General features: G+C 40.4%; 1 protein-coding gene across 10 annotated transcripts in view; it reads left to right on the top strand.

Annotated features, from left to right (window-relative positions):
• ARID1B (AT-rich interaction domain 1B) overlaps window positions 1-24,173 on the top strand; it is a 457,423-nt gene that overhangs the window by 267,673 nt on the left and 165,577 nt on the right. For 6 of the 10 annotated variants that reach the window (XM_040448793.1, XM_040448787.1, XM_040448788.1 and 3 more), the window contains one exon: window positions 8,043-8,084. The exons of the other annotated variants lie outside the window; for them this stretch is intronic. In XM_040448793.1, the coding sequence (XP_040304727.1) occupies window positions 8,043-8,084 (42 nt within the window). The remainder of the gene's footprint in view (window positions 1-8,042; window positions 8,085-24,173) is intronic. 10 annotated transcript variants of the gene reach the window in all.

Here is a 24,173-nt window from a genome sequence, read left to right as displayed (position 1 = left end):
AAAAAAAATAAATGCTTAAATATTTTTTTAAGTTTGTTTATATATTTTGGGAGACAGAAAGCAGGAGCAGGGGAGGGGCAGAGAGAGGGAGAGAGAGAGAATCCTAAGCAGGCTCCACACTATCGGTGCAGAGCCAGACATGGGGGCTTGAACTCGTGAAGCTGTGAGATCATGACCTGAGCTGAAATCAAGAGTCAGACACTGAACAGATAGAGCCACCCAGGCGCCCCCTTGTGGCGTTCTAGTTTTCAAACCATTCGTGTTTATTTACTGGGGAAAAGAAACCACAGTACTTCTTGAGCTTCTACTCTGTGCCAGGCACTCTCTAGGTAGGAAACATACAGCAGTGAATGAGACAGGACGTCCCTGCTTTCGTGACATTTACATTTAGTAGAGGGATGGGCAATCAAATTTCAGGTGTTAACGCAGGAGAGGAAGAGAGGCTATCTAAGGATGTGACCTTTGAACCAAAGTGGAAGTGTTATGCTGGGGACCAGAGATGGGAAGATCTGATACGGAGTGTTCCAGGAGGAGGGAGCAGCAAGTACAGAGGCCCTGATGTAAGAAACGGTCATTCTTAGGAACAGAAAGGCAGCTGGTGTCGCCGAAACATTGTGCCTGGAGGGACAGAGGTGGGATTGGAGATCAGTGAGACAAAGCCGGAGCCCTACTGCTCAGCTGCTCGTGGACCACAGGAAAGAATTCAGAGCAAATTTTATGGTCTTGGACAGTTTCAAATTGGGAGTGGAGGCGGAGGCGGACGTAGCTGCATAGATACGTAACAGCTCTCAGAATTGCCTTTACTGTCGTAGCGTTCTTGCCGGGAACCCTGCCAGCAGATGTAGGACACCTAGAGCTCCGTGGTGTAGAGTCGTACAGTGTGCTAGGTAGCTTTTCCTATGCAACAGACCAACCCCTAACTCAGTGCTTGGAAAGGCCCCCATTTATTTAGCTCACTATCCTACAGTTTGACAAATTGGTCTGAGCCTGAATTGTCCTGGTTTCTGCTGAGCTCGCTCTCCCTTCTTAAGTCAGCTCCTGATCAGCTAAGTGGCTCTGCTCCTTGGAGATGACTGGCTCTTGGCTAGGGTGATGTGGTAACAGAACCATTGTGTCCTCCAACAAACTAGTCTGAGCTTGTTCTCATGGTAGCTGGTTGACTTTCAAGAGAGTGATTATAAGTATGCTCTGCCTTTTGAGTCTTAGACTTGGAAGTGGTACAGTATGATTCTGTAGCCACGTTCTGTCGATCCAAGCAAATCACATGCCCAGCCCCGCTTAAAGGAGTGGAGAAATCGATCCCACCTTTCGGTGGAAGGGCCTGTAAAGTCACATTGCATAGTGGTGGCTATTTGTACACACTCTGTTCCACACTCAAGGTCTTTTTCTCTCTGAGCCATTCATGAGTTTGTGATTGCTTTGCAAATCTTAAGTGAAGGTATCCTCACTCAGAGAACCTAATTAGAAAGAGGAGTGTGACCATAATGGTGACAACTTTGGTTTAAATTTAATAGCCTAGCATACGAAGACACAGCTAACACCCCAGTAGAGAAGATAGTGTGAGCATAGCACTTGTAGTCAAAAGCATAATTATATCCAGTCCATTGTTTGTCTTGAGATCATATTACGCTATATTGGGTATAACAGAAATGCTCTTTGGCTGCCCAGATGAAATTTAGCATCGCTATTCATATTTACTGGTTCCCTAACCAGAGATAGGTTTTTAGTTAATTTTGAATACATTCGGAGAATGGTGCTTCTACTCAGCAGCACTGAGCAGTAGAAGGCGTCATTGTGCGTTCTCTTACCAGCTAACCAAACACTGAGCGGTTTCAGCAAGCCGTGTCCTTGAGCTGTCATGTGGCCTGCACATGCTAATAAGGAGAATGAGGAGAATTAATAAGAGGAGAAGGCTGGCAAGGTTTTGCGTGGTTTTTTTTAAGTGTTCTTTTTTTTCAATGGATTACAAAAAGGTAAGATAATAGTGAAAGTAAAAGTAGGAATAACAAGCAATAATAATAAAGAAAGAAAAAGACGAAAACACCTTCTTTGCTTGCCAAAATAAAAACTTTGCAACCCAGTGTTAGCTGCTATGTATTTGTGAATGTGACGGACAGAGGCGGGGCGGAGGGAGGGGCTTGTCCCGTACTTGCAATGGTCATCAGTCTGGGGACATGGTTTTGGAGGGCAGTTTATTTATTAATGTCTGCTTCTCCTTAATGGTATATTGCTCTTTCTGGCCCAACCGAAGCAGGCACACCATTCTAGGCAAACATTATTTTTTTCAAGAGCATCTGAATTCTTTTTTTTTTTTTTAATTTTTTTTCAACGTTTTTATTTATTTATGGGACAGACAGAGACAGAGCATGAACGGGGGAGGGGCAGAGAGAGAGGGAGACACAGAATCGGAAACAGGCTCCAGGCTCTGAGCCATCAGCCCAGAGCCTGACGCGGGGCTCGAACTCACGGACCGTGAGATCGTGACCTGGCTGAAGTCGGACGCTTAACCGACTGCGCCACCCAGGCGCCCCAAGAGCATCTGAATTCTTAATGAATTACTTGTGGACAGATACTGTGACTGCAAATTCGATCACGTTCTTGTTGATTATTACCATTCTCCTCCCCTCAACTCCCATCTCCCTTTAGGTTGAATACCTCACAGGTAATTTTGCTCTTCCCATCCCTACCTGGAACCAGAGGCAAAATTTATATCATTTTAGTGTTTAATTATGGTAAAGATATGGTATCTCTGATCACTAGAGAACATAATGGATTATTCTGCACCATAGTTATTCAAATGGAAAATTAAAACTGAGTCACCTCTTCCCCTTGTTATTTCAAAATAAATTATAGATGGATCAAATATTTAAATGTAAAAAATGAAAGTCAAACATATTAAAAGAAAACATGAATGAATATGTAAAAAATCCTGGGGTGGGGAAGACCTTTTCCAGCATGGGCACACATTCTAGAAAGCATGAAGAAAACAAATGGATAGACTTGGATATTTATAATGTCAAATTTCTGTTTTTAATCCTACTTTTAAAATTTAACGTGTTGTAAGTGTTCTCTTATGTTATAAAATACTTCATGAAAAGTGAGTTTTTTATGAGTATGTAACGGTCTGTCGTATGAAATACCACACTTCATTTAACCACCATCCCATATTTTTGTACATTTTCCCCTAATTTCTCATTTTTTTCAAAGAATGGCATAGTACACATACTTTATAAACATTTGATCACACATGAGACCATAAAGATAGGTTCTCTAGCAAATAGATTATGACATTTACTTACATTTCTGTGATTATTATGGACATTGGACAGTTTTTATGTTATGGGCTTATTCTGTTAACTACTTTTAATTAAACAAGGAACACATGCACGTGGCAAAAAGAATTCTTAACATTGTAAGACAAACTACAGCGAAAAACGAGTTCTCTCCCTTGAGGTAATCACTGATGTGTTTCTTACATATCCAGAAGGGGCCTAAGTGAATCAAGTGTATAACCCACCCCACTTTAAAAAAAAAAAATACAGGTGTTAGCATACTGTGCACACGGTTCTGGTTCTTTTCACTTAATGTGTAATATCATAGAGATCTTACCTGCACACATAGATGTACCTCCTTTTTAATAGCAGTATAGCATTCCATTGCTTGGCAGTGTGATAATTTCAGCTTTTTACTGTTGCAAACAACTCAGATAAACCATTTGGTAAATATTTTTGCACTTGAGTATCAGAATTATTAGTTTAACACTTAATCACATGCATACACATTTTGATGGATACTGTTAAATTGCACTTTATTCCAACATATGTTCTCATAATCAGTGCAAGGCTATGATGTGATTTCCCACACCTTTGTCAGTATTGTAATTAACCAACCTTTTTAATCTTGGTAATCTTTAGTGAGAAAAATGGAATAACGTTAGGAGTTTGGATTTGCATCCTTTTGGTTATGAATAAGATTCTTTATATACAATTACAAAGCATCACTGTCTCTTCTTTTTGTGACAGCGTGATCCTGACTTTAGGAAAAAAAGTTTTTATTAAAATGGGACATACTTTTTGCATAGCTTTATTTTAATGGAAACACTGCTGGATTTTTGTATTCTCTGCTTTAGAGATGAAAGTAGAAGGGACTTCAGAAGTGGTTCAAGAAAGAAAAGTGCAACCTGTTTCACTTCCAAATTCATAAATTCACGTTTTCCTGATTTTCTTGATTGAATGACTGGAAACTCAAGTGGTTTGTTTTAATTTTGGTGGAGGTAGGGGGCGCCTGGGTGGCTCAGTCGGTTGAGAGTCCGGCTTTGGCTCAGGTCATGATCTCGCGGTCTGTGAGTTTGAGCCCCGTGTCAGGCTCTGTACTGATGGCTCAGAGCCTGGAGCCTGTTTCAGATTCTGTGTCTCCCTGTCTCTCTGACGCTCCCCCGCTCATGCTGTGTCTCTCTCTGTCTCAAAAATAAATAAACGTTAAAAAAAATTTAATTTTGGTGGAGGTAGGGTTCAGTAGGCTACTCAGGGGAGAGGGAAGCCACTGGAAGGTTTTTTTGTGCAGAGTGCTGCAGAGGCATCGCCCTGCTGCCGGTTTCCTGGTGATTTTCAAAGTTCCCTACGGACGGAACCGTTTTAGCCACTGGTGTTAAAAAGAGTTGATTGTAGCATCATTGCAAATAGCATGATTTACTGGAAAGGGCCTTGTCTGGGACTTAGAAAGCCTCTGCTCTGCTAGCTCGCTCCCAGCCTGTCACACCTGGGAGCTCCGGACCCCCTGACAAGTTCTGTGCCCTGGGATGCCAGCTGTGCTTCTCAGCAGGGTCCTCTGTCTTTGCACTTGTTACAGCGTCTGTGCAGAGAAGGAGAACATTGGGGGGAATATGTCCTAATTTTACAGTGGGCAAAACCTGTGACCTTTCTTCTGGGCGGTTTTTATAATACTGCCAGTTTAAATTCCCCTCGCCCGGCCCAGACTGAAGTTTAAAAAGAGAAGTGACACCACGGATAATTCCATTTGGTCCTTTCTGTATATGAATTTAGTTTTTAAATGAATGTTTCAATACATTTCATTCAGGCATTAGGACCAGAGTAAAATTCGTCCCTTTTTCTCTTTTACAGTAGCACTAAGCACCATGCCTTGCATGCAGCAAATACCCAGAAAGTCTTTGTTAAAGAGTCAGGTGGATGTAAACTGTCAGCACTCTCTCTTCCCAGTACATTATTAAGTCTTTCCACTGAGATGTACTAATTTTTTCTAGTTGTACATTCCTGTTTTAACCTCAAATTGTGACTACTTTATAGCCACATTAAATTTGGTGATAAAGGTTGGTTAGTAATTAAAATCCCATCAGATAAACACAAATCTACTTCTAGTATATGTGTAGGAATTATAGGTGTTTGAGGCTTGTGAAATATAAAATACTTATTTTCTGTTTTGAAAAGATTTAAACTGACAAAAGGATAAAACTCAGCAGATCTCTGCTGAAAGTGAAGTTTAATGACTACTACCTGAAAATTATTTGTAAAGGTTGAAATACTCCCTTACTCCCACTAGAGGGGGATTCCTTCCAACTTAGGTAAAAATGCTCTTAGATCCAACAGGAAAACCTTTGTATGACATTGATCTTTCTCTTTTATTAAATGGAAGTTAATTTCATGGCTTTTAAATCAGCTGTTTTTGTGTTGGTATTGAAATATAAAGCCTCTCAGAAACAGAAACAAACTATAAAGGAAAATCTAAAGTACAGCTCAGGAGAGCTGGAGTGCATATGTATTTAAACCACAGTGCTTTTCAGGGGCGCCTGGGTGGCGCAGTCGGTTAGGTGTCCAACTTCAGCCAGGTCATGATCTCACGGTCCGTGAGTTCGAGCCCCGCGTCGGGCTCTGGGCTGATGGCTCAGAGCCTGGAGCCTGTTTCCAATTCTGTGTCTCCCTCTCTCTCTGCCCCTCGCCCGTTCATGCTCTGTCTCTCTCTGTCCCAAAAATAAATAAACGTTGAAAAAAAAATTAAAAAAAAAAAAAACCACAGTGCTTTTGAATAAAACAAAATACACTTTTTGAGTCGGTTTAATTAAATTGGTCAATACTTAGGAATTGCGAACCTCTTCAGCCCTCCTGAAGATAGAATCTGGGGTGGAGGAGGGGGCTGACCTTTTGAGATCCACCTCCTGGCTCCATACTCCAAGGTCTGTCTGTGTCTCTGTCTACCAACAGAGCCACGCGGACTGTTCCTAAATTCCACTTGAAAGCTTTGCTTTGCTGATATCTCAAGTTGTCAGATACATTGAAGCCATAGCTTTAAATAGATTTCTATTTGCTATTGAATTTTCTTGCTACTTTGGCTTTTTATAATATGTTAAGCAAATGCAGAACTCACTTGGGGATTTTTTTTTTGTAGATTTAAACTTCTAATACATTTTGAAAGTAATTGTATGTATATTAAAATATCACATCGAGGGTGAATATACCTAACATTAATGTATGCAGCTATGATCTATGTATATAATTTAAGAGCAAATGTCATATAATAGCTTTTACAGTAGTTAAGATTCAGCAAATGCGTTATTTGTCTTTTGCCTTTAACAAAAGTCTTCACTGTTGATTAGAAGTTTTAATGTAAAAATATTTGAGGTTAGTCATCTCCTGTTGTGAAAGACAGGACTTAGGAAATTCAAACATACGTAAATTGCCAGTAAATTGCCAATAGCCGTTGCTCCCCCCTGCCCCCCATGCCCTTAAAGAAAGTCTATAATAAGATCTTGCTTCTAAATCTAACAATCAGCTTTGGAAATCAGAGCGTAAACAGACATGCTGTCAGTGAGTCTTATAATGATTTTGTACTATAGTTGATCCAACATTTCACATTTGGTATCGGCAACATATGGTTTTCATCGAAACGAGTCTAGTCACCTTCTCACTTCGTCACCGTGTGTTTTTCTTGCTTTGTGCCCCCCCCCCCCCCAGTCTCTGTCAGGTGCCAGGTGGTGGGAGAGCATCACTTTCAGCGAAGCAGTTGGAGAATACAATTTGTTCCTCATTTCTTTTTCGACCCCCCTACTGGATGACAGTCTTCTCGAAGTGGTCTTCCTCTCTCTCTTTCCTTGCCCTCGAGGGACGAATCCAATTTTGTTTGATACAAGAGCCATTGGATAGGCCTGTGTGCCTTCCACTTCAACACCTACCACAAAGGCCTGATTTTAAAGGGTTTAGAACTCACAGCCAACCTGCCAGTCTCGTACCACCGCTCCCCCCCCCCCCGCCCACTGTCTCCCGCAGACACGTAAAAACATTCGTATCGCCTTCCTTCCTTGCTCTTTTCCATCATATATTGGTACTTTGTAGTAGTCAAAGTTAAAAGCTTTACACACCAGACTGAATAATTATGTTTAAAAAACAGTAATTATCAATACACGTATTGTTCCATGCGGCTTTTTAAATTCATGTTAATGAGCTCTGTCTTCTCATGCACAAGACTGACAGGCAATTTTGAAGTTTTGCCATCATTTCACAACTTGTTGCTTAGACCCGGCCTGCCTTTTCCCGAATATTGCTCTCGGCAGCCTTGCTCTGCAGCATTCCACAGACTCAGGACTGCCCACTCCGCTGTGAGCAGAGCAAGAAATCACTAGCAGCCTCACAAGCATGATGAGATTGCACTACGAAGCATAACTTTCCCCTCACTGTCCATAAGAGATCAAAAAGTATATGCAACATCTTGTGATTGAACTGGGAATGGTGATTCTCCTAACTTCCCCAGATCATTTTGAGAAACTCCTACCACCACGTCACCACGATGGCAAACAGATTAATTTAATAGGAGCTCACCCTGTTACAAAACTGGAGCCCAGGGCAGTGACCTGGATTTCGACCCATCCAACTCTTGAAGAGAATCCCAGACCCGTCTTTCTGGACTCCGGGCGTACATTGAACCCCAGTTTTCTCCAAACTCTTGGTTCCAGGCCACGCCCGTGCTCTGGTGTCTGGCTAGACTCAAAGAACGTTTTTCAGAGTGCCTAAATTATGTTTTCCTTATGATTTCAGGTTGAAGTCTTGACCTCGGAGGATACCGCCTTTGGACTCAAGGTGTGTAGTCTGACGTAGCTCACTGTATAGGTCCCGTCAGCTCCCCTAAGCGCATAGGAAGGCTGAACGGATAGGACTTGCTTTTATTATCAAATGCGGAGTTTCTAAACTCTCCCACAGTTTAAGAGTTGCCCTCACTTGTGATTACGATTAGACTGTGGTAGTATTTTCTTTACCTTCTTTCTTTGTGGTCTAGAGTATAAGAAATAGTACAGGAAACCACGCGTTTCCGTTAGTAGCAGTTGACTTTGAAGTTTGAATTCGCCATGGAACAGGATTTACTGAATGGCCCCCAGGTTGGGAGTGCAACCACCACGACCGAAGGTTCTCTGAGTACTGTTTTGGTTTACCACTCTACTTTCGTTAATCCATTTATTCATTTTCCCTGCTTCAAATAGTTACTGAACCCCTGTGTTCCAGTCGCAATTAAATCCCCGTTCCTGCCCTTAAGTGGCTCACAGTCAGTTGGTAGGCTTAGGCCTATTAACAGATCAGTTGTCCTGTGGTGTCCTTGTCTCCCTGCTAGAAGTGTTGGGGGGTGGGGGTTGTTGCGGGAGTGGGCGAGGCCGAGTGGGAAGGCATTCTAGGAGTCTGAGCCCTTGAGAGTGGATTATATTTATAGGCAAAGGAGGAGGACAAGAGAAATGAGAACTATTTTCAGGTCAGGACAACCATGAAAAAAACCAGAGGGAACTGAAAGTAGTTAAATTCTGCCTGGGTAGCAAGATCGGAGGTTGAAGAGGTTAAAGATTTGAATTTTATCCTATAGAAAATGCAAAGCTATTAAAAGATTTCAAGCCAAGGAGTGGTTAGATTTGCAATTTAGATGAATTTGGCCACTTTGTGGAGGATGGACTTGCCAGAGACCAGTGAAGGGCAGTTGAGTGGACCAGGTGAAAGACCGTGTGGACTGAGCTAGCCTAGTGAAAGAGTAAAACTAATCCTTCAGTCTCGGGGACTGGTGATCCTTGGGATATGCAGGGTGAGGAAGGCAGAGGAGCTGAGAATAAGGTAAAGAAAGAGGTGATGTGTAACAGTGAGAGGGCAGACACAGGAGGGGCGGAAGAATTACAGTCTTCCAGGCCTGTAGTGTTTTCTCAGGTTGACTTGCCTTTTGGACGTATATTTGCTAGGAATTCCTTTTTTTTTTTTTTTAATTTGTTTTTTAACGTTCATTTATTTTTTTGAGACAGAGACAGAGCATGAGTGGGGGAGGGTCAGAGAGAGAGGGAGACACAGAATCCGAAACAGGCTCTAGGCTCTGAGCTGTCAGCACAGAGCCCGACGCGGGGCTCGAACTCACAGACTGCGAGATCACAACCTGAGCCGGAGGCGGACGCTCAACCGACTGAGCCACCCAGGAGCCCCTCTTTTTTTTTTTTTTTTTTTTTAATTTGTTAGTAATTCTTAAACCATATAAATAAATCAGCAAGAGGCATTATTAGGGGAGTCTGACTTCATTTTCACATAGAGATACAGAAGTACACCATCAATTACTTTGGAAGTTGGAAGTTTAGGAGAATAGTTGGTGGAAGCTTTAGAGCAAAGAGAACGGGTAACTACTCTTACCTGACTCCTGTATGTGCAAATCTTTGGCTTAAAACTAAAAATTAGTTACTTGTATTTTTTCCAAATTTTTCTCTACTTAACATTCTGGATGCTTGGCATTTTATTAGTACAGTTTAATAGTCGGGCTGCAGTTGTTGGCGGATGACATTGTAACACTGCCAAAATCACGGCCGTTCTGAGGTTATAAGCTGAGTGAGGTTTATGTCATAAATGAATACAAATTAAAAGTGAAAAGATAAGTTAAGACTTTATAAATATTTAAATATTCGGTAAACTGACTCAAGTTTACCTCACCGTGTTTTTTCTAGCTCTGTATCTGCCAAAAATTACTAAAGAAAAATTTAATTATCAAGAGAGCCAATTCAGTGCTATTTGCAGTATGTAACATATCGTCATCGTTTGAATTTTTCATTTTTTCTTTAATGCCCAGCATGCACGGCAGAATATTCATTGCATGTTTTTTTTTTTTGTTTGTTTGTTTATTTATTTTTGGGACAGAGAGAGACAGCATGAACGGGGGAGGGGCAGAGAGAGAGGGAGACACAGAATCGGAAACAGGCTCCAGGCTCCGAGCCATCAGCCCAGAGCCCGACGCGGGGCTCGAACTCACAGACCGCGAGATCGTGACCTGGCTGAAGTCGGACGCTTAACCGACTGCGCCACCCAGGCGCCCCTTCATTGCATGTTTAATAAACCTGTAGGGTCAGTTCTTGTGAACTCATCTCCATAACCCTTCATCCTCACTGTGTAGGCGGCGGTACTGTGGGACGACGGTTTTACACCAGCAGCTCACCCGGTCTGCCCCGCTGTGTAAGGCTTTGCGTTTGTTTTCCGGCGAAACTAGCAGCTTGCTTTTGTAGTCTTAATTCAATTTGTAGAAACCATAGTTGGAAATTATTCCCCGGTAATTCAGTGATTTTTCAAAGAATTTGAAGCTTTTCACTTTTGCATGTCTGTACCAAAAAGTGTTTATCCATCTAACTAAAATATGAGAAATTTGATTTTTTTTTTTTTAACCACTTCATTATCTGCCAGTCAGCAAATACATTTTTATCTTGTTTCTTAAAATGTCTCGGTGTTCAGTATTGGTCAAGTTTCTGAACACTTATTCACAGTTGGCCTTTTTTTCCTGTTTTTTTGCACTGGGAAAAATAACTCCGATATCTGACTCCCTGCTAGTACATTGTTGGCATCATCTTGGCAAATGAGTAGGAGGCCAGAATGTGTGTCTACCCCCATGTAGGTCTCTGATCCTTTTGGTGCTGCTCTTTAATAAGAACCTTTGCTCTTTCTTTACCTCTTTTTTTTTTTTTTAAGTTTATTTATTTTTGAGAGAGAGAGAGAGAACCAGCGTAGCAGGGGCAGAGAGAGAGAGGGACAGAGGATACGAAGCAGGCTCCACCCTGACACCCTGACAACAGAGAGAGCCTCGTGCAGGGCTTGAACCCACGAACTGCGAGATCATGACCTGAGCTGGAGTTGGGCGCTTAACCGAGCCACCCAGGCACCCTGTTTTTTGTTTTTGTCTCGCCACTATCTATTTGATCACTCCTTGGATGCTTCTCCTTCTTCTAAGTCCAGCTGAAACCTGCAAGCTTCATATTTACTTAACGATTGAAGCCTACATTTGTCAGTCTCACTGGAAAATAACTTAAACACGCTGGGACCCAGCAGTACAAGCAGCCTGTTTTTGGGTGTGATTGTTCCTGCAGCCCAGGAAAACCAACTTTGCATTCATTTCAAACTATCATGACTGTTGGTGCTGTTTTGAGATTAATTTTTTCCAAGCTAATCTAAGGAGAGAGAGCTGTGCTCTTCCTTACACTTCTCAAATCTTAATTTCTCAAATCCTGATTCGTCGTTTTATTAGGCTTATCTCAGTCAAAAGTAACTTAGAATTTGAAATGCTAATAACTATATCTCAGTATACACTTCAGCTGTTTTCCAGTGGTTCTAATTTTTTCCTCTGAATTAAGGCAACTTTGATTTTCTGGAGTTTGTTGCTATGTTTAATTAATTTAAAATCCTGTGCACTTATAAAAACAATTGCAGTGAATAGAAGAGGTGCCTCAAAATAAAAAAATGAGAAAATATATTAGGAAAGGAAAGTTCTACAAACTGTAGACCACTGATCTTGACTTTGGTTCTGATCAAGACTTGAACATATTAAGAAATGTGTAATTCTGTAGAATAATAAATCAGGAGTTGCAGGCACAAGCCAACACGGGTTAGTTCTTTTTTACAAGATAAGCGTGCCTTCTGTGTCGTCAATGGACTAAGTAAAGCTGTTAGTAATAATGAGATGATAAATCAGCTAAGGAAATATATATAAAATTATACTATTAAACATAGAAAAGGCTAAAAATTTGCTGCTGATGAGTTCTACAGAGAAATTTATGGTAGAGAAGTAAAAAAGGGGAGTGAGTAAAATATTCCTGGGTCATTAAAAAGATTAAAAAGAAAGACTAGATAATCATAACTTTTCCATGAATTTCTTAAGAGATCTTCTCAAAATCTAAATAAATGACTTTAAAATTTCACAGTCATGAATATCTCTCGCCTTCTCGTTTGTTGTGGACAGCTAAGTCAAGAATCCTAAAGAAGCAAGATTGTTATTTAATCCACTCCCTGTGGGTTAGGGACTGTTGTTAGTCTCAGTATTGGGGGAGGAAATAGAAATTGACACGGATAATGAATACCAGAAGTGGGATTGGAAGCTGGGAGATCAGCCCCAAGGCCGGTCCTCTTCCTTGAATGTCCTAAGAACCAGTGAGGTCTCTGCTCCCCTACCTGCCTCCTCGCTGCCCCTCTCCTCTCATCTGTCCCCACCTCTGTCCCCACACTGCCCCTCTTGCTAAGGTCCCCATCGGTCCTCTCGCTTTATTTGCCTCTTTGTGGCAGCTGCCTCAGTTGGCCTCTTCTTCCTTCCTTGGCCCTCTTCCTGTGGTTTCCCCAGCGGCGCTCTGCTGACCCTCCTCCTGTGAGCGGGGCTGCGGTTTCCGTTCTTTCTCCTCCTCCACAGCCGCACGCGTCACACTCCGCCAGACTTCTGTTCTTGGTTCTCCTCCTTGGAATCTGTAGTGACCACCTCTCCATCCTGCTCCAGGGCTGCTGCCTAAACATCCCGTGGAGTGAATGGATATGCAGAAAGCCAGGACAAAGATTTAAAAATACCTCCCTTGTTCGGTACAACTTTTCCTGGGGTCAGTTCTCAGGGCTTACTTGTTTGGCTGTAATAGCATTTGGTTACCAAAATCACGCTTAGCTTTGTTTAACTTTTACTTCCGAAAGGTGGGTGGACAGAAGTGCGTAGTATACATTATCAGTTCATGTGGTTTACAGTTCTAAAGAGGCATTAGAGTGCCACAAATCCAAAGATCCATGGATACACCCCGTTGGCTGGCATGTTCTTTGGAAAAAAAACAAAGCCTGCCTTTAGTGCCCTTTTTTTCCTAGTTTTCGATAGAAACTCTGACCAAAAAAACAGGTATGGGGGAGGTCATTTTAAAACGAATGGTAAGGAAAATCCAGGGGGAGCACATGTGTTCTGTAACAGAATGGGAAGAAGAAAAATGTAGACTGTAGGTCATCAGAGGAGCGCACCAGTGGCAGAGCCCTCCACTCTGGGTACCCTTCAAGCTGCCACTGTTCTGGGGAGAAGCACGCCGACCTGTTCCCTCCGCCCCCACCTTTTAAACCAAACCCTAAGAGAGGTGTAGACAACTCAGGAAGGCCTTTTCTCCAAAACCCTATTACAGGACCTGTTCTTCATTTTGTCTCCTCCTTTCTGCATTTTCCCTCTGTCTTTTCCTGGAGCTCTATTGTGCTAGAGTCCCAATATTTTATCCCTGCTGGAGATCCTCCAGATCCTCTGGTCTAGCCTTCCTCCATGTTAGAGATGGGGAGTCAACGGCCAAAGGACCTCTTGTTCCCAGTGTCCTAGCTCAGTACTGGTGAAGGTGAGAGAGAGTAGAATGAAGGACTTCAGTCATCTCGTAATTTTTCCTAATACTTAAATAAAAATTTTTAGTATTTCCTCTTCATACTTAGTATTCCTCACCTTTTAATCCTAGTTTGGCAATATTTTTTTAGTATTTGTTTTAGGCACCTAAAATGTATTACCACTCTAGAGAAAAGTCTACAAGCTTAAAATACCTACAAATCAGATTTAAAAATAAATACTAAATTTGTTTGTTTGCTCTGGTATATTACTTTTTGCCCATCTGTTGATTGATTAAACAGCTTAGAGAAAAAAGACATCAAAGTTCAAACTGGTCTACTAACCCCCAATAACAGAGCCTCATAACTGTATTGAGCTCTTAACTTCCTTCCCTTTGAACCTAACCTTACACCTTGCCTTCCCTTCAAATGAAATCCCGTCCTTATGTTGCATTTCAAATTTCTCCTACCTTCCAGTCTCAGTTCACACCCTTCCTCCTCTGTGATGTCTTCCCTCAGTATTGCAGCCTTCTGAGCTCTCAGGCTTGGAGCTTACACAGCACTCACTGCCTTTGTAGTTTGCCCTTGAACAACACGGGCTTGAATTGTGTGGGTCCACTTAACACGCGATTCTTTTCCACAAATACAGTGCTGTAAATGTATTTATGGAAATGCTATGGTTTTCTTAATAGGATATTCTTTTCCCTAGCTTACTTCATTGTAAGAATACAATATATAATACACCTACGAAATACGTGTTAATCGACAGTGTGTTTTTGGTAAGGCTTCCGGTCAACAGTAGCCTCTTTAATAGTTAAGTTTTTGGGGAGTCAGAAGTTATACACAGATTTTTGAGTGTGTAGTTCTAACCCCCGTGTTATTCCAGTGGCAACTGTATTTGGAATTTCTCTTTTGCCAACTTGGTTTTGATCTGTATGTGGGAAACAGCGTGGTATGGCCTGGCCCAGATCCATTATGTGGCATTTTTTTCCAGCAAGATTGCAAGCTTAAGAGATTTCATTTTGCTCATCTTCTTATATCCATATTGACTTGCACTTGGCTCACGGTACATAGGTGTTGCTGATTATTTAGAGCTCTATTGATGGTTTAACAGTTGTGATTGTTAAGAGCAGAAAACCTGTGATGTTAAATTAATATTACTACTGCCTTTTTTCTGTTCTGAGGTTTTCTCTCTGATTCTCCCATTATCTGGGTTAATGTATTAGCTTGTCATTTCATATTGTAGAGCCCAACTGAAAGCAGATTTCGTTCATTGCCAGTGTTCGTTGAAGCTGTTGAGTGGTTCTGGTTGACACTGAAAACAGTGGGTTCCAATGTATCTCACTATTAACTTAAATATATGTGTTAATCCAAGTTTTGTGGTTAGGTTCACTGATTCCATTCAAACAAATACCTGTGGCTTATACGTGTTATGTGCGGGGACTGCCATAATAACAATAAACCCCTGCTTCCGTGGACCTTACATTCTTGACACAATTTTGGGAACCATCTTATGCTGGGAAGAAATTCTAGAAAAGAAGCAAGTTTATTCTCCTTTTGGATATAATTGTATGCTACCCTGTAGTACCATTGCTTTAATTGAGTGTATTTGTTGTATTCCAAAAACTGGAGTAGAATTCCAGTGTGACTTATAAAACTTACAAATAACAAAGGGATTCGTCATCTCCAAAAATAATTTCAAATGAAATAAATGTGAAACTTATTTGTGTTTTTAAAACTAAGGTACTTTTAATTATGGAAGATTGTATAGCTGGGGGAGCATATCGGGGAGTGACTTCAGTCACTTTTGGACTTATTCCTGTATTTTGACATCTCACCTTGATGAAAATCATCTATATTTCCCTCCTTTCCTTCTTCATGTAAAAGTAAAATGTTAAATAATGCAATTTGTCATAACTATTTGTTATAATGGCTAAGGAGGAATTAGAATAAACCACTGGTAGCCTATCTCAGAATGTGCTCCTTTGGGTAAATAACCAAAGACATGACCTTGGAGAAAAGTGAGAGGATGTTCACCTGAGTTTGCTTTCTTTTCTGACTGGTTCATCTCACAGGTCTGCAGCTTGATCAGGTCTCATTACTTATTTGCTCATCTGGAACTACGCTGTCTGGTTTGGTAGTTACTAGCCATGTGTAGTTATTTAAATTTAGATTGATTAAAATTAAATTAAAAATGCATTTCTTTAGTTGCACTGGCCACATTGCAATAGCTGTGTGTTTTGTTAATGGCTACCATATTGGCACAGTGCATATGTAGAATATTTCCATCTTTGAAGAAAGTTCATTGGCTGGAGCCAACAAAACTTCCATGTATTCATATGAACAAGACATTTTAACATAACACATTTTACAATAAGAATAACCATTTTTTAATTGATAAACCCCCAAGGATTAGAGCACATAAGTAGAAAACAGAAGGAATTTGATGTCTTAGTAAAGTAACATAGAGGGGATGTTCTGTTCAGTTAAAATAATGATAATGATGATGATGATAATAATAATAATAGTGTTGGTATGTCCCGTTGGATTTTTCACATAGAAATCTTTTAAACAGGATTATGAAATAAGGCATTCTTTTGGTGACTCTTGCAATGGGCCATTCATTGATATGCTCGGGGTTATGTCTGGGGGCTATTAATATAGTGTTCTAGATATAGAATGTTTAGCTTCACATAATAAGAGATTGTCATCTGTTAAAATGTCCTTCCTTTTATTAATGTCACCACCTGAAAGCTGCATTAATCTTCTGTTTAAAAACACATCTAGTTTTTCCTTGTAAAGCTACAGTGACTCAGGTTTTTCTTAGTCGTTTGCATCTCCATACCAGGGTATGTTTTCTAGTGAATTTACTTGGCTAACTAGCTTCTGTGGGTGTGACTGTAACTCAGGTAAAAATCTATTGAAGGTGAACAGTGTCATTGAGATGAAACCAGCAGAGATTTACTTTTTGAGGTTTATAATCTTCTTAACTCATATTACTTTTCAGCAGATAAAGGATTTGTTTTTTTAACTTCAATTTTTTTTATTTATTGAAAATCTACTAGAAATATTTAAAGAAGTAGAGGGCCAAGTTTATTCTTTACTGCGTCAGTCATTGAATCTGAATCAAAATGATAGAATATATGTTGATGAAGCAAGAGAATTTTCCTGTGTCTCCGTGAGAGAAAAGACTGGAGAAGGAAAAAAAAACCCATAGCGGTTCTCAAGTCGTGATTTGGGAATCCATGTTGAGTTGCTTGCTCCCTTCTTTTGTTAGAGAATTTCCCAGCCTCTCCTTCTGCCATCTGCTGGTGGTTCATACACTTACATGTTTGATTTTAAAAACAAATCTGCTTTATTCTTATTTAAGAAAGATTTGGGGGAAAACGTTCCATTTATATTCACCTCTACTATTTTGGTGTCGTTTTGCTTGTCATGTTTAATTATCTTTGTAAAGGCTGTTTTAGCTTCTTTTTCAACTCTGCCTCTAGAGGAACGCATGAATATAAAATTGAGAAAAGACTGAAGGCCAAAGCGTATGCCATTAACAAATAGAGAGTCACAGGTCTTCCTGGTTACAGGAATTCAGGGCCGTAAGGGCTTATTTGAGAGTTGTTGAGGTCTTCCCTGATTTCTGAATTTGGATTAAGTACGGAATAGCATTTCTGTCCTGCTTTTTTTGTAATTAAGATTCCTTAACTGGAAGTGAGCAGACCTATGTTCTATGTGAAGTCTTAGTAACAGGTTGGAAAATTGATTACTTGATCAGGTTGTTTTCAGCCCTGAAAACAATACGAGGTCTCCTTGTATTCACGAAGTCAGACCTTCAACTCTGTCCTTATTCGTTATTCTTCTGTTTCTCCCCTCTACTGTTTACAGCCTAAGCTGTTCCCATCATCTTGGGAAAAACATCAGTATTTTTTGTCTACAAACAAATCCTTCCAGGAAATAAAACTAGGCAAAGGTTTTTTTTTGTTTGTTTGTTTTTAAGAGAAAGTATAGGAATTTTATTTCCTGTCACCTTTAATCTCCTCTTCTAATCTTCAGAGCCGCCTTGACTAATTCTAGAACCTTAGATTCCTGGGTCAGTTATTGGTTCATCATTTCTGCAAAGAGGAAAAGTAACCCCAAATATTAATCTCAATTTTTGTCCGTAGGGAACAAGGCCGAGGAAGGTAAAGTGACATATTTTAGGGCCTGTTTAGTGGCAAAGTAGAACAGAAATCTAAGTTTCTGCCTCGCAGGCAAGTGTCCTTTATACAGAATTACAGCAATACTGGGATTCGTCCTTCCAGTACTGGAACTGGATATGAGATTGAATGTTACAGGAATGTCATTTTTACAGCTCAAAAAGAGTCTAATGTTGGCGATTTCATATGGTTCAATTCAGTGTACTAAGGCTCTCCCATATCATTTTAGATCTATATTCAACAATAAAAACACTTTTTCTTTAAAAGCTGTTTATCCCAATTGGAATGTGTATGTGCACACTGTCTGAAGTATTAGGTGATCACAAGATGTTTGTAGAGTTTAATCGGCATCAAAGTACCCACTAAGCCACATAACTCAATAATGTGTGAAGTTTCCATAATATGCTTTGACATTAGATAAAAAATAAAACACTGTATCATGACCCAGTGTGTTCTTAGTGTGGTAGGACTTCCATCTCTTCTAGACCAAATACTCTGTCAGGTGATGGCAGAGGGCAGACTTGTTAGGTGGATCTCCTGACTGCGTGGCATGGGTCGCCAGATCGAGTAAGCACATTTGCGCCGAAACGTTCGCTCTGATGGTGGTGAATATAGGAAGATGAGCGAAGGGGAGCATAATGCAATACAATTCGTACCTACTTTTGTCAGACTTACTTTGGTGTTTGTTTGTGTGTTTTTGTTTTTTTAAAGATGTTAGAAATTAAACATGGCCCCGGGTACTGTGGATTTCAAAAGTGACCTGCTTAAGGCAGGAAGGGGTTAGGCTTGAAAGAAAGCTTATTTACTTATATATTCTGGAGTTTGATTGACTCCATTTTTCTCTGGGGACATTATTTTGGCACTATTTTTTGAGAACTTAATTTTCAAGTAATAATAAAAATGCATTTATTCTCCTCATCCCCACCCTCAAACACCTGTTCATTTGGGACGTGCACAAATAATTAGAGGCGCGTTTCTGGGCTTGCCTATAAAATTCCTTAGCATCGAGTTACTGTGACGATATTGATAATCATCAAGCTGCTTATGATTTTGTTGGGAAGAAACAAAGAAATTATTCCAGGGAAAATGAGGGATGCTTTTGATTGCGTGTGTTTTAAGGTTCTCTCCGATGCCAAATTTTAAAGCCAGTTTTGTTTCTTCAGATGGTGAACACCCTCCTCCTCCCCTCTTCCTGCCTTAAATCTGGCTTTTACCCAAGGCATGTCAATTTTTGCAAGTCAGTTGAGAATGTCAAAGTGACTGGTGTTGAAAGAGCCAATATGTTGGGAGATGCTCAAAGCCAAGTAGAACATTTATGTGAATTAAAGAATATATTAGGAGATGATTTTCAAAAATCAGATTGGGGGGGGGAAACCTGTTGAATTAATACTTGCATACCAGATGTATCACTGATAAATACATGTAACAGATACTCCCCAATAAGCACTAAAATTACCATTTTACAACTGAAGTAATGTATCCTGTGGGTACATTTGCAAAGATACGCCAACAAAAATACATGCAGAGCTCTTGAAGTAATAATGCAAATAAAACATTTCATATTATAATTTTAAAATAACACTACTGGAAAGCAAGAAAAAGTCTGGGAGACTATTTGTTGTGTCTCAATTCTGCTTTTACTCTGGTCTTTTGACAGTTGGCTTTTGGATACTGGATAATTGTTTTAGTGCCTGTATATGTGTTGTAGGACCGGATTGTTTGACGGAGTCGAGGCTGGAAGTCCCATAAATTCTCGATACTCAAAGTAATAAGTATATCTTGTTTGTTTCGTAGCAAGAGTGGCTCCTTCTCCTACTTTGCTCAATTCTTGTGTCGTGGTTACTCCTGAATCACTGAGCAGGGAGTTTCGCCATGTGTTAACGTATCCATTCGTGCACAGCCAGAGCACCCGTGCCGCGCGCAGTGGTTGTGTGCCCCTGTGTGTGTGTGTGTGTGTGTGTGTGTGTGTGTGTGTGTGTGCGCGCGCCCCGGCACCAAGCCTTGCTGCCGGTATTCAGTGGCCACTTTGCGCAGTGAGTCTGCTCCACTGGTGACGCTGGCCTCTGGCTGATGTGTCAAACAGGGGACGGGGGGGCCCCCCCAACACTTTCTCTCCAGACCAGAGCACACCTCAAGGGTGGGTTTCCTTTGGTCTTAGGTGGCCTTGTGGAAAGACGTGAGGAATGTGAGAAAGCAAAAAAGAGTAGAGGGAGCCATAGGACTCATGCACCCTGTGATTGAGACAGAGTAAATTAAATCCTGCAGAAAATTTCATTTTCTTCTAGCTACGCATGGCACTTTAAAGCCCTTAATTGGCTGCTTCCTAAGGAGCCACGTACGTTTTTATAAGAAATTCCTCTTAACCTCCCTCCACTCTTCCCAAATTAAATTTTCATTTCAGAATGACTTTTTTGTATCTCATCGAGGAGGGGAGGAGATGAAGAATGAAAGCGAATGAATACATATTATTTAAAATGAGAATTAGATATAGGCCTAAATTGCATATTGCACGTTAAATATCAGAGGAAAATTAATAAACTTACAAAAGTATCCTAAAAATATATTCAATATTTTCCCAACATTTCTCGGCATTAAAAAAAAAGTATTTATTGTCTCTTACATTTGTAATTCTAAATTTCTCACGTTATAGTCTTATTTTTGTCTCACTTAATTTCTGGTCCCTTATAAATATGTAAGCTTATTTTTTTTCAGTCGTCTTAATGTGTTAAATTATAGTTAATATCATAATTTTTAGAAAATTATATGCTATTGTAGTATGAGGATAACAATAGATGTTCAATTAAAAATTCTTTCCTGTGATAAATGACTAATTTATAAAGAAGCTGGGGAATCCTGATTTTTTTAGAGATGGAAAATACCTTCACCATGGAGACATTTGAAGGGCTTCAGTTTTGACAATAAATAAGTAATCTCTATGAAAAATTTAAGATTTTGTTTTATCTTCATTTGAGCCCCAAATGGAACGTCTAATGACATCATATTCCTGACATGACTTTGTTTACTGATGGACAGAAATTGCCATTATGTGCTATTTAACAGTATGTGCAAACATCTAGAATCACAAGTATTAAGCACATGCATGTGCAAGATGTAAATGGTCCCCACTTGTGTACATGTATGTACACATTCTTTCCTTTTACGTGGGACCTATGGAGAAGTTGACCTCCCCAAAGGAGAAGTTTGAAAGGGAAGGAAATGGAGATCTGCCAGGCTTGTTGGCTAGAGTCATGGACAAGAGCAAGGCCTGTCTGAACTGCCACTCAGTTTTTATTCTGCGAGTTTGCAGGGTTGGTGATTAGAGTGGCTTTCGCCCAATTATGCTGTGATTATTCTGCTGCACTGTAATTGACTGGGGAGATATGCTAATACCTGTCATTTGGGATGATAAAAGATGAGCGGGGGACGCAATGCATTATTTAGCTGGCTGTGTGATAGATGAGGGATGCGCAGAGTGCTTTAATTGCTGAGAAGAGAGGTTAAGCTGAACGAACGGATGAATTAGAAATGAGTTTTTTTATGGCTTGTGGAAAAGTGAAATAAAGGAAAATGTGCCTTAGACTAAAGCGGCAGATAGAAATGAGCACAGCGAAACCAGATCCAGGCAGCTTGCGTTATCAATTTAAATATTAACAAAAAAATGTGGTTTAGAGTTCAGTAAATAATAATCGGAAGGAGAGTATACAATAGATTCTCCTATTAAGCAAAAGAAGAATTGCAAAGGAATTGTTTTTATTTGAGATGGCAGTATTTGTGATTTGTAACCTCTCAACTTCATACTGTGTTTTAGATTATGCTAAGAGGTAATACGCAACAATTCTGAATTTCATGCTTTGTATCTTCTGACTGTTCACTTAGAGGTATCTAGATTTCTTGTGCCTGTGTATCTTTCAGTAAATGCAGGCAGAGGAAGTCAAGGAAAAAATGAATATTTATAACACTAGGAGAATGTAATAATATAATTAGTGAGAGAGTGTACAACTAATTCTCGAGGGGCAGGATCTAAGGCAGTCAGTGGTACAGTCTTCATATGCTACGCATTTAGGTATTGGTATTTCTAGGGGAAAATGTAAGGAAAGAGTGGTATTTTCCCTTTCATATGGTTTTCTTTTGTCACACCCATATATAATCTTATGTCTGCTTTTCACAAAAGTACTTAAAAGTACTCTGTCATAATCTGCTCGGTTATTTATTTGATTTGGCCTTTGTGTTTCGCTTTATTTTAGTTTTGTGCATTTAATAGATAATTATTTTGAATATGTAGTCAGAAGAGCAGTTTGCAGAAACAGACTGTTACAAACCGAAGGTTGAGGCCTTGCACACATTGTCGGCTTTCAAGCACATCATACTTTACCGGATAATGATGTAGGAAAGCATCGTCCCCAACTGTGCTGTTTTGTCTTGTAGATAAAGCAATGGAAATACAGGTTGAATAGCAGAAGTTGTATTTTTTGTAAAATGAAGGAAGTGACCCTCATATATTGTAGAATTATCTCCAGACAGTCCGGCTTCTCAGAGCCTGTGTGAGTCCTCCAGCATAGCAGAATTTATCAGGGAACGGTTTTCAACCGGGTTATTGAGTGGTAATAGATCTGTCTAGAACAAAGCATGCCTGTTGGAATGGATGTCAACTGTAGACAGATGCTACTCTCTGCTACTCGAATAAGTTTTGTTGGAGCTGAGCACTTCCCTCCAATATAATTGGCACCTCTTTTGCACTTTCCTCCCAAAACAAAGTGGAGTTTCCTTGTGGCTGTTTTTAATCGCTGTCCTTCTTGGAATGCCCGAGTAGACTGTTGTAGCTCCCTTATGCTCTCAGATAGATATGATCTAAAAGGGTGCTTCTGTAGAGCATCCTGGAAGGCACAGTAGGAGTTATAAAGGAAAAGATGCAGTTGGTCTCAAAGAACTTGAACTTAAACGGACAAAGGTAGAGCAAATACAGCAACCTGTAAGCAAACAGCAGTACCTAACAAGAGTTTTTACAAACGTCAGTTACACCGATCTAAACTGTCACGTGTTAGTTAATATCCCATTAAGCTAACCCCGTAATGGAAGATGGTGGCAGCACTACAGAGACATGATGTCTTGAATTTTTTTCTCATCAATAGTATAAAAAGAGTAGTCTACAAACCTCTTTGATTTTGCACATATTTTCTCCTTTTTAATTTTTTTTTTTTAACATCTATTCGTTTGTGAGAGACAGAGAGAAACAGAGTGTGAGTGGAGAAGGGGCAGAGAGAGGGAGACACAGACTCTGAAGCAGGCTCCAGGCTCTGAGCTGTCAGCACAGAGCCCGACGCGGGGCTTGAACTCATGAACTGAGAGATCATGACCTGAGCGGGATTTGGACGCTTAACTGACTGAGCCACCCAGGCGCCCCAGTGCATCTTTTTTTCTTAATATGAGTAGCTTATTATTTTTCCTTCCTGCTAGGCATTTATTCAGTCCTGAGACATTGTGCCTAGATCTTGGCTATAAGGATCATCACTTGAATGTAAAAATGGTTCTTTCTTTAAGGTCGTTAGTTTGAAAGGTTTGCTTTGTTTAATATGATCTGAAAGAAAATCATGTTTGTGGCTTTTTGTTGTTTCCTTGACGTACCTGTCATGCTGTAGATGTGATGTGCGATAGTGTGAAGTCATCCTGTTGTACAGTTGGATGCCTGAGAACTATGACGTCACCATTCCTTACCTTGGATGAAGTTCTTCCCCTTGGAAATGCCTTAAAACTGAGGGTTGTAATAAGAGGCAGCAGATAACTTTTTTTTAATGTTTATTTATTTTTGAGAGAGAGAGAGAGAGAGAGAGAGCATGAGTGAGAGAGCACACAAGTTGGGAGGGGCAGAGAGGGAGACACAGAACCCGAAGCAGGTTCCAGGCTCTGACCTGTCAGCACAGAGCCCTTTGTGGAACTCAAATTCCCGAACCTTGAGATCATGACCTGAGCTGAAGTCCAACACTCAACCGACTGAGCCACCCAGGAGCCCTAGAACTAACTTCTTAAATCTCCTTTGCCTCTTTATAATCTCACCGCCCATTTGATGGTGGGTTTTTTTTTTCTTTTTTTTTTTTAATGGTGATGAATTAATCACATTTTTCAAATAATGTGGTTATATTATTTTAAAATAAAATTTTAAATACGATTATAGAATTATTGCCAAAGGGGACATGGGAAACAGTGTGATCCTTCTCCCTCATGTCCAGGGTAGGAAGTGAGGCTCACGAGAAGACAGCTGTTCCGAATCTGGGGCAGTTTCCTTCTGCCCCGGGAGGTGGTTCTTACTCAGTGAGCAGGGCCCTGTGGAAGGTGGTTGTGCACCTGACCTGGATGAGGGCCGAGAAGCCCAGCGGAAGCCTGCTTACTGGCTGTC

The sequence above is a fragment of the Herpailurus yagouaroundi genome, unplaced genomic scaffold, assembly GCF_014898765.1.
Source record: "Herpailurus yagouaroundi ecotype Mexico unplaced genomic scaffold, PumYag 198, whole genome shotgun sequence".
Classification (NCBI taxonomy): domain Eukaryota; kingdom Metazoa; phylum Chordata; class Mammalia; order Carnivora; family Felidae; genus Herpailurus; species Herpailurus yagouaroundi.
This window is presented reverse-complemented; position numbering and strand designations above follow the sequence as displayed.